Source organism: Camponotus floridanus, unplaced genomic scaffold, assembly GCF_003227725.1.
Source record: "Camponotus floridanus strain SB8 unplaced genomic scaffold, Cflo_v7.5 scaffold560, whole genome shotgun sequence".
Lineage (NCBI taxonomy): Eukaryota > Metazoa > Arthropoda > Insecta > Hymenoptera > Formicidae > Camponotus > Camponotus floridanus.
The window spans coordinates 31959-44206 of NW_020229726.1; the positions used below are offsets into that span (position 1 = coordinate 31959).

At 36.3% G+C, this 12248-nt stretch overlaps 1 protein-coding gene across 1 annotated transcript; it reads left to right on the forward strand.

Annotated features, from left to right (window-relative positions):
- The first annotated feature begins 454 nt into the window (after positions 1 to 454).
- Positions 455 to 3009, forward strand: LOC112639306. The gene is made up of 3 exons (XM_025412779.1): positions 455 to 458; positions 881 to 2809; positions 2990 to 3009. The coding sequence occupies exons 1-3, from the start codon at positions 455 to 457 to the stop codon at positions 3007 to 3009; spliced, it is 1953 nt and encodes a 650-aa protein (XP_025268564.1).
- Positions 3010 to 12248: the final 9239 nt, after the last annotated feature.

The window sequence follows — 12248 nt, forward strand, 5'->3', positions numbered from 1 at the left end:
TTAATATTACATATTACAATAAAAAAATTATTTGCATATATAATATATCATAGAGTTAGCAATATTGAGAATAACTATGATTATTTATTATACATTATTATAAAGTAACATTATTTTAGATGCGGAAGCAACTAATAATGAATATACAGAATTGATTACTTTTAATATAGTTAACCTACCAGATAATTCTAATCAACGTTCTACAGAACCTATTGTGGATTGTCAAAACATTTTAGATTTTAGCATAGGTGAATTAAATGAGCAAGCTAAAAGAAATACACACATAGTATATATAATATATATTATATATATTATACATAGTATATATTATGTATAAATTTGATGGTCTTTCGATTTTATTGGATTTACTTGAAATTTATCATTTTTGTTAAAATTTTTTTAGATTTTCAACGGTCATCTATAAGTTTGGATTTGCTCACTCATTCTAATAATAATGGGTAATAATGGGTTGCTTTTTTTTTTCGTTTGCTATTAAATTAAAAACATTTTTACTAAAATTATAATGTGATGCAGGAATATTTTATCACCGCTTGAAATAACAGAACAAAAAACATTTGACTCTCAAGCTATAAATTACAGCATAAATGAATATTGTGATAATAGTTTTGACGATGTATCATACCCACCTCGTTTTAATTTAATAAACGTACGAGAAGAAGGTATAACAATTTCATATTGTAATTTTATATTAAAATTTATCATTAGAATCAATTAGATACATTTTAATTTATAATAGTAATTTTGACATTTTTACGCATTATATTTTAGAATATCTGGACACTATTAAATATGTATTGAAAATAATTATTTTATATATTAAGTAAAAGAGTAGTAGTAAACATTTAATTTCTTATTGCAGAAGACGAAGATGAAGTAAGTCGTACTGGTTCAATCAGTGAATCAAATGATTCATCTTATAGACCTGATTCAGATACTTCTGAAAACAGTAATGTAGAAGATAAAAATAATTCGAAAACTTCGATGATAGACAAAAATCAAGATTTACAAATTTCTAAAACATCACATAATACAACTCTAGAAAGGTCACTTTCTCCTAGACATGCGCCAGATGACACAAATATGTTTGTAAAAACTGTTGAAACTGGAAATAAGAAAGATTTTTGTGTTTATTGCCACACGGAACAATCCAAACTGAGTCGTCATCTCAGTAGAAAACACAGCAATGTAAAAGAAGTAAAGGATATCTTAAATATTCCTAGGGGACAACCAGAGCGTAGAATCTTATTTAACAAAATTCGTAAAAATGGACATTATCTTTTTAATACTAATTCAGATGTCAATACAGGTGAATTAAAAGTTATGCGACGTCCTAATGTTAAATATAATAAAAATGCTAGTGATTTTTCTATATGCCCTCAATGCAAGGGTAACTATTCCAAATCAGCTCTTCGACATCATTATAGAAGATGCAATAAACGAAATTCTACATACAATAGAACTATATTATCCAAATCAAGGAAAATTACTGGTCGAATTCATGAATCTGCGTGTAAAATTCTCCGGGAACGCGTTTTTCCAACATTGAGAGATGACGATGTTACAAGAATTATAAGATATGATGAATTGGCTATTAATTTTGCAAATAAACTATGTGAAAAATTTCAAGATCCTCACTTTTATGACATGATACGACAAAAATTGCGTCTGATTGGTCGTCTCTTTCTTGAAATAAAGAATCAAAATGATAAAATCGATGATCTCTTTACAATTTTTGTACCAGACAATTATGATAACTGTCTCAGAGCTGTTAGAACTTTAGCAGGTTTAAATGAGTTAGGAACTGGCTTTAAAACCCCGTCAGTAGCAACATCTTTGGGTACTTTACTAAAACAACTTTGCAAGCGATGCATTACCGTAATGATAAAGAGATGCGATAAAGAAAAACGAAAACTTGCAGAACAATTTTTAAATCTATTAGTAGAAGATTATTCATCTTCTATTGCTCGAACAGCTGTTGAAACACTGCATCAGAAAAAAAGATACTCCAAAAAATTACTACCATCTCAAGATGATATTAAGAAATTAGAAACTTATTTAAATGATACACTAAAAACAGCTTCCGACTCATTAAAGCAAACATTTTCTTTAAATACTTGGAAAACGTTGGCAGAATGTTGTTTGCTGTCTATCCAGTTATTTAACCGACGTAGATCTGGAGAAATCGAACGTGCTTTAATTGAAGATTTTCAGAATTATGAATCAGTGAATGAAAATACAGTAGGTACGTCTTACCTATCGCTTAGCAATGAAGAAAAGAAAGCAGCACAAAAATATGTTCGATTCACTATGAGAGGGAAATTAGGCCGCACTGTACCGGTTTTACTTCATAGGCAAATGTTAGAACATTTACAATTACTTCTAAGTCATCGTGAAACTGCAAAAGTTCATCTAAAAAATCCATACCTTTTCGGAATACCTGGCATATTAAAGGGAGATTATCGTTACTTAAGAGCATGTGAGCTTATGAGAAAATATTCACAGGAATGTGGAGCTTCAAATCCAAATACATTGCGAGGAACTAATTTAAGAAAGCACATAGCTACTATGTGCACTAATTTAAATTTAAGAGATCATGAAGTTTCTGATTTGGCTAATTTTATGGGTCATGCGGATAAAGTACACAAAGAACATTATCGGCAGCCTATTTTAAGTAGAGAAATATTCCAAGTGTCTAAATTATTAGAGATTGTACATGGAAAAGACAATGATGAAGAAGCAGAGGAAATTGATATAGAGCAAAATAATTTTCATCAAAGTATATCGTCGCGTAAGTTTATTTGTTTCTCTTTGTTTATCTTAATTTTTAAGTTGTCAACATACGTTATCAACATTAGTTATACTAATAATTATTATATTATTTATAATTAACAAAATAAAGCAAAGCATAGCACACAATTACAGTGAGGTTGATAAAGTTCTAAAATTGTAATTTTAATGTTTTTTATAGAAGATAGTAATTCTATATAAGAAAGCAAACTTAATACGAACAAGCAAAAATTTAGTAAAAAGTTTTTATTTTATTTAAATTTTTAATGTTATAGTGCAAATACATACTAAAAAAATATGTTTATCATAATTAATAACTCTTTATGTATAAATCTACTTTTTCTTAAAATGTAATTTTTAATATTACAACGTGATTTAAACATCTGAGTTATACTAATTTTTTATTTTAAAACATGAATTGCATTTTAACCTAAATCTTTAAATTAAATCAATTTCTATTGTTATCCTAATCAATCCAAAAAATACAATCTATATTATTATGATACACAAGCAAATTTCATTTAATATTTAAAGAAGTATAATATTACACGCGACAAATGGAAAACTATTATATATATGTATATACGCATTTACAAAATTAACCGTAAAAAACTTTTGTAAAATCTATATAAAAATAATATTACTATAATCTAAAATAATTATCTTAATACTTGAAAATAAAAACTTATTATTTTAACCAAAACGTTGTACAAAAGATTTATTTTAATTTTCCATATTTGTCTTAATATATATCAAAAATTAATGATATCAAAAAATTACGCCAACTGAAAATAAAAATCTAGAAAAGTTAATAATTAGAAACTAAAAACTACAAAGAACTAAAAATTTATATAAAAATTAAAAATTAATACAAATAAAAAAATTTTAATTAAAAAAAACTTGGCGCTGCTAAATTTCAAAGTATATTAAATTAGTTAAATAGTAATTTTAATTTTGATGTCAAATTTAGTATACAGCATATTATTTAGCAGCACTAAGTTTTTTTAATTAAAAATTTTTTTATTTGTACTAATTTTACATTTTTATATAAATTTTTAATTTTTTGCATTAGTTTCTAATTATTAATTTTTCTAGATTTTTATTTTCTAGATTTTTATTTTCAGTTGGCGCAATTTTTTGATATCATTAATTTTAATAATCAGATATATATTAAGACAAATGTGGAAAATTAAAATAAATCTTTCGTACAACTTTTTGGTTAAAATAATAAATTTAAGTAGTAATACTATGAGAGTTCTAACTCAGGTCCTCTCAGGGGGGGTGAGGCGCGAGGGGAACCGCGGTGCGGGGGGGAGTGACGTCACGCGCGGGGAAGGAGGAACCGTGGCGCGCGTTGGGTGACGTCACCCGCGGGGAAGGGGGACCCGCGGCGCGACCGATGGACGAGGGGGTCCGCGAGGTGAAGGGGAACCGCGGCGCGACCGATGGACGAGGGGGTCCGCGAGGTGAAGGGGGATCCGCAGCGCGAGCGATGGACGAGGGGGTCCGCGCAGTGAAGGGGGATCCGCGGCGCGAGCGATGGACGAGGGGGTCCGCGAGGTGAAGGGGGATCCGCGGCGCGAGCGATGGACGAGGGGGTCCGCGCAGTGAAGCGGCGCGAGTGATGGACGAGAGGGTCCGCGCGGTGAAGGGGGAACCGCGGCGCGACCGATGGACGAGGGGGTCCGCGCAGTGAAGGGGAATCAGCGGTGTGAGAGATGGACGGTGGTGTGAGAAGGACAGCGCTACGTGTGGGAAAAGGACAGTGCAAAGTGTGAAGAGGACAGTGCGACAAGGATGGCGTTAACGTGGGACAAGGACGACGTATAGGTGGGAGAAGGACGACGCAAAGGTAAGTGAACAACGAATATATGAAAGAGAGAGAACGATAGCGCCAAGATGACATGTACAAGAGAGAGAACGATAATATCGCGAGACTTGAAATTAGCGCGTGCGAGAGAGAACGATAGCGCGAAGATGACGCGTGCGAGAAAGAGATATCGCGAGACTTACAACTAGTGCGCGAGAGAGAACGATAGCGCGAAGATGACGCGTGCAAGAGAGAACGATATCGCGATGCTTATAACTAACGCAAGGATGGGGACGCGAGGAGAGGCACGTAAATAATTAGATTTTTTTTTCTCAATTAAAATATATAAAATTTATTAAAATGTGTGTGTTAATACAATTTTGTGTGTGTGTGTGTGTGTGTGTGTGTGTGTGTGTGTATGTACTTAAAATTATGATTAATATAAAATATAATATAATAATAATAATATAATAAAATAATGATATAATTATAATAATAATAACTTGGGGGTGCGGGGGGGGGGGCAGAGGAGCCAGGTGAGGGGGCCGCTCCAGGAAGTTTAAGGGGTGATGCGTCAGGCTGAGGAGGCGTTGCGCCAAGCTAAGGGGAGACCGCTTCTGTAACAGAAAAGATACATATTTTATTAGATTTTAATAATTTATTTTAGGATACTTTATTTAATATAAAAATAATACTTACAATGTTATCCATTTATTTAATTTGTGCAAATGGGGCACATATTGCATGGTAATATTTGATGTAAATTTTTCTTGCACTCTTTGCAATAAGTGCCCATTAATAGAGCACAATAATCCGTTTTATGTTTTCGAACGGAGTATACGTTGTGAAATGATGATGCTAATCTTAAAAAACAATCGGAACAATACTTAGTTCCGTCTTCCATATCGTAATAATAATATTTAATGCGACACATTTTTATAGTAACATCCAGGTTATTTATTTCCATCACGTTTAAATGTTTAAATTTTTTCAGTCTTAATTCTTCATCATTATCACTGGCATAATCTGAATCCACTAAGGATGGTATTTCCTCCTCTTCGGATTCTTCCTCAGAGCCATCGACATCCATTTGATTTCCATCTTCGACTATAACAGCCTCTTCAATGTCCTCATCAACGATAATAACATCTTCGTCTTCAATGTTGATGATGATTACATCTTCGTCTTCATCATCAATGAAAATTACGTCTTCTTCGGCCATTGCACTAACGTAACACACAAGACTAACGAAACGCAAAGAACAACGAAATAATATTCTAATGTCGCAGACTCCTCTTCATTATATATCTTTTTAATATCTCGCGTCTCATTCCAATTAGAGCATCGCGTCTCATCTACCTCAGCATTTCTCTACATCTTGAGAAAAATTGTCGACTATTCTTATTCGTATGGAAGGAAAGAAATAAAATCATAGATTGAATAAAAATAATTATTTATTGCACGCATCGTAAAGAATATCATTTACAGCACATGTTAATAATTCGCAATCGATCAATGATTCGCTGTCAAAGACATCACTCTCACGTATCGTTTTTACAGCATCGCATACAGTAGTAATATTATTACGTTGTAATACAGTTTCAAATTGTTTAAATTTTTCATTTACGAGATACGTATTCTCGCATAACCAATTATGCATAAGATCGATACAATTTTCAAAAATAAATAAATGTAATAATGTTTCTGGTTTCATGTACAACGAATTTTCGCATAATGCAAGTTTTACAATTTTCGATTGATACATTTCAATCGTTAAATCTCCAATTCTTAATGGGGGAGCAGTCGATTGTAGAAATTGTTCAACGTCTGCTTGCTTCCGCATCAACAAATTCCACGTTGAAAAGGACAACACTATTTGATTGCCTCGATTATCGCCGAGAATCAGTTCCACGTACGATACAGCTCCAACGCTTATTCCAACGTCTAAATACTTGTACGACGTCGGGGTTAGAGCGTACCTTCTTCCAAGTATGCGAGCCGCACGACGAGGCTGAATACTATAAAAATATAAATAATTATACAACAATATTAAAAATCAATAAGTAGCAAATTTTTTAAACGATTTAAACTTACGTGTCGCATTTTTGCTTCTTACACGGTGGAGTTTCACCGTTTCGAATCGGAACGTAGAAATTCATATTTCTTCAGCGGTGAACCTTTCACACGCGCGATTGATGCAATACTGCAATCGTGTTAGAATCAATATCAATTCAAATAGTATCCCAAATTGTGATGTAGAGGGGATTATTGCTGACGCAACATTTTAATTTCCTCCAAAATTTTGTCGCGCCGATGTATGGCTGCGATGACATCATCATCTTCGGAACAAAGATTTAGCTGAAATTGCTAAAATCGAGCGCCGATGTACGGCTGCTCCTGATACAATCACGTCAAAATTATTCAAATGTACGTGACAAAACGGGAAATTTTCAAGGTTAAGATCTGCATCGAAACTAAGATTTAGCTGAATTTGCAAAAATCGAGCGCCGATGTACGGCTGCGCCTGATGCAATCACATTAAAATTTTCAAATGTACGTGACAAATAGTGAAAAAATAATTGCCAAGGTTAAAATGTGTATCATCCCTAGACAAAGATTTAGCTGAATTTACTAAAATCGAGCGCCGATGTACGGCTGCGCCTGATGCAATCACACCAAAATTATTCAAATGTACGTGACAAATAGTGAAAAAATAATTGCCAAGGTTAAAACATGCATCATCCCTAGACAAAGATTTAGCTGAAAGCGCTAAAATCAAGGGCCGATGTACGGTTGCCCCTGATGCAATCATGTTAGATTTTTCAAATGTATTGTACGTGACAAAACGTGAAATTATCAAGGCCAAATTGCACACGGTACTATGGGGAATTTTTTGTAAGATGAAATCGTTCTAGAATGTTCGATGATAAAACAATGCATGAGACGGTATATAAATCATGATAGAGAGACGCACCCCACCAGTAGCTAAAGTGCATCAGACCTGTCATTAGAAACGCTAAATTTTGCAAGTGTACGTTAGCAATATGGAGGAGCAAATTTTGCGAGAACAATCCGCTTTGCTTGATTCATTGGAAAACTACATTGTGTGGGAGCAACGATGCGACGAGTACATCGAGTCGCTGGAAGAGCAAAGTCGAATCAAACGACCGCGATTATCGATCGGAAATCGACAATCACTGATTGCTCGAATCGCGCGCCTCGAAGGTTTGAAAAATTCGGTACGGAGACGTTTCGTACACGCGGGTGCCGGATGTAGTGCGCATCAAAATGCACTTGTGTGGCGTGAAATTGATACGGCGTTCGAGAGTCGCGTATCGACTGGTGCGGTGATAAACTATAATCACATTGAACCGCACCAATTTCTCGATGACGCTAAAGACATTGTGTTGGAACATGTGCAGGACGCTTTAAAAAAACACAACAGTGTAAAAGTGAACACTATATTCAACGGCGAATTTGTGTCGGGTGATAAACACGCGAATAAAAGTGTGAATACGAGAAACTATGAACTCTTTCGCACATCTGATTTACGCGAGTGGTACGAACGGCGCGTTATCGAGTCCACCCTAGCGTCTCTGGAAGAGTTTCAGGAACGCGATAGCGGGTGGGCATTGTCGCGAATACTGAACTTGACTGTAAATATAAACAAGTACAATCCAATGCGCGCGGGATGTCACATTAAATTGCCGCGGGAGATTATGATGAAGAGAGCGGTGGTTAACGTGCAATCAAAGGACAATGCGTGTTTCGCGTGGGCAGTGGTCGCCGCTCTGTATCCCGCTGAAAGGAACGCGGAACGGGAATCATCGTACCCGCATTACGCGACAGTGCTGAATTTCCGGGACATTGAGTTTCCAGTGACTGTGAATCAGATTAAAAAATTTGAACTTGCAAATGACATTTCAATCAATGTGTACTGCATCGAAGACAAAAACATTGTCCCGATACGTCTTTCGCAGCAGAAGCGGGACAAGCATGTGAATCTGCTGTACATTGAAGATGACAACAGCGTGGGACATTTCGCTTGGATCAAGAATTTATCACGGCTCGTGAGCTCGCAATTGAGCATACACAATGGCCAAAGATATATCTGTGATCGGTAAGTTTATTTTATATTATTTGAAAATTATAATTTATATAAAAATCTTATGATAAAAAAATTTTTTTCTTTTACAGATGCCTTCATTATTTTTATTCGGACGACAAGTTGCAATCGCATACGGTCGACTGCGGAAAGCTAAACGATTGCGCTGTCCGATTGCCGAGCGACAAGGACAAGTGGCTCGAGTTCAGCAACCCTAATCGGAAGGAGCGGCTTCCATTCATCGTGTACGCCGACTTGGAATGTGTCCTGACCAAGACGAAAGAAGAAAAATTATATCAACACCATCGGGTATTTAGTTTAGCTTATTATGTACATTGTTCGTACGACGACTCATTATCAACGTATCATTCGCGTCGAAGCGTTGATTGTATAGCATGGTTCGCTGAAGACCTTAAAAATTTAGCAATTCGCGTTAAGAATATTTTAAAAAACAAATGTCCCCATGGTAAATTTAACATCCGATGAGTGGGAGAAATTCCATAGCGCCACTCGTTGTCATATATGCGAAAAGCCGTTTGCGCAAGACGATACACGCGTTCGCGATCATTGCCATCTGACCGGGCGGTACAGAGGTCCCGCACACTCAAATTGTAATCTAAATTATAAAGATTCTTTTTGTATTCCGATAGTGTTTCACAATTTATCCGGTTACGATTCTCATTTTATTATTGAGGAAATAGCCACAGCGTTCGAAGGGAAAATCGAGTTATTACCGATAACCAAGGAAAAATATATTTCGTTTACCAAAAGTGTTGATCTTAAAGAAGAAGAAGAATCAAAAAATCAAATAAAATTACGTTTCATCGATTCATACAAATTTCTCGCATCGAGTCTCGATAAATTGGCATCATTTTTGGACAAAGATAAACTCAAAATTTTAAAATCGGAATTTCAAAATTTATCAACAGAAAATTTCAATTTGTTAACGCGAAAAGGTGTATTTCCGTACGAATACATCGATTCCGTCGACAGGTTGCATGATACGTGTTTACCATCGCGCGAATCATTTTACAGTTCCTTGACCGGTGAAACTGTATCCGAGAGCGATTACGCACACGCCGAGAACGTCTGGACGCGATTCTCCATTCGGACGCTAGGCGAATATAGCGACTTGTACCTCAAAATTGATGTCTTGTTATTAGCCGACATTTTCGAAAACTTTCGAGATAAATGTATCGAAAGTTACGGACTCGACCCCGCGTATTATTATACTCTCCCCGGATACACGTGGGACGCCATGTTGAAGCATACAAAGATCACGTTCGAGTTGCTTACAGACATCGACATGGTTATGTTTATCGAACGTGGTATACGCGGTGGTCTGAGCCAATGTTCGGGTAGATACGCTCGCGCTAATAACATGTACATGGAGTCGTACGATCCATCGAAACCATCATCGTACTTGATGTACTTTGATGTAAATAATTTGTACGGATGGGCAATGTGTCAACCGCTGCCCTATGCTGATTTTCGATGGGTCGACGATGTGTCAAATTTTGATGTATCATCCATCGCGCTAGATTCGTCTACGGGCTATATCCTCGAAGTGGACCTCGAGTACCCGCAACATCTTCACGATGCGCACACTGATCTACCGTTTTGCCCGACACGCGACAAACCACCTGGCAAGCGAGAATTCAAGCTACTTGCAACGTTATACGATAAGAAGCGTTACGTGATACACTACCGCAATCTGCAGCAGTGTACGCGGCACGGCCTTCGTGTAACAAAAATACATCGAATTTTACAGTTTTCTCAATCTCCCTGGCTTCAAAATTATATAGAATTAAATACACATTTCAGAACATTGGCTAAAAATGATTTCGAAAAAAATTTATATAAATTAATGAATAATGCGGTGTTTGGTAAAACGATGGAAAATGTGCGCAATCGTGTCGATGTAAAATTATTAACAAAGTGGGACGGTCGGTACGGCGCAGAGGTGATGATCGCGAAACCAAATTTCCACAGTACAAGCGTTTTTTCGGAAAACTTAATCGCTGTGGAATTGCGTAAACTCGAGGTGAAATTCTACAAGCCGATTTACGTGGGTATGTGCATCCTCGACATATCCAAAACATGTTTGCACGAATTTCATCACGAGTATATGGCGCCAATGTATCGCGACAAATGCCGGGTAATGTATACCGATACGGACAGTCTCATATATCACATCGAGTGTGCGAATGTGTATGAGAATATGAAGCGTGACATTGTTAGATTCGATACGAGCGATTATGCGGTGGACAATGCATACGGTATACCGCTTCTAAATAAAAAGGTGCCGGGTCTGATGAAGGATGAAAACAACGGTGCCATAATGACCGAATTCGTCGGGCTCAGAGCAAAGATGTACGCGTTACGAGTGAATGGGAAAAAGGATACGAAGAAAGTCAAAGGTGTCAAGAGCAACGTTGTCGCGAGAACGATAACGTTTGACGATTACACGCGGTGCTTGAACGAAGAGATTGAAATGACGCGTCAGCAGTCGTGTATACGATCTAAATTACACCAAGTATACACGATTCGCGAGACGAAAATTGCTCTGAGTCCGTACGACGACAAGCGGTATATCGTACCCGATACCACCGATACATTACCGTGGGGACATTATCAGATACCGTTGTAAATAAATGTATATTTTATTTATTGTATATTTTGTACATAATCATGTATATATTTTGTACATTTTATATTATATATTTTTATATTTATATATATTTTATATACGCATATTTTATATGTTTCAATAAATGTTTACAACACATTATTTTTATGGATCCAAGAGTTGTATGATTTATCCATTCCCAACCATTTCACGTAAACCTCGTCACCCTTTTTTTGTAAAATTTTTTCCACGAGATATACGTCGGGATTGGCGACGCGTTGTAACTCATATTCGTAGAATCCTCCAGCGACGGGATTTCCCCGCGAATCTTCGAGTATAAATGTCGCGGGATTAGTTTTCTGCACCTCGATAATCTTAAAAACTTCGGTCGTCCAATTTGGTGTGAAACCTTTTTCAAAGATGGTCTTGTATTTGCTCACGCGTACCGAATCGCCTACTTTAAATTTTGCAGGAGCCGCAATTTTTACGTTGCTTACACCAGTATTTAAAAGTTTTTCGGCGATCGCCGGAGTGATGTCGACAGGTCTCATACCGATGGTGCGATGTTTTCGCGTATTGTACTCTGCAACGAGTCGAGATAGTTCGTCGATCCATTTGTAATTTCCATTCAACGTAAACATTTTCCACATATTATTTTTTAAAGTACGATTGAATCGTTCCACGACTGAGGCTTTCATAACGGAATATGTCGAGTAATGATTAATGTTGTGTTTCTTCATGAGTTTCTGCACACTCGAGTTGTAAAATTCTTTTCCCCTATCGGTTTGAAAATTTTTCGGACATCTTTTATCGTCTCCAATAATCTTTGCGATCGTTTCGGACATTTCGTTCCCGCTCTTACTCTTGAGCGGTACGGCCCACGCATACTTGCTCAA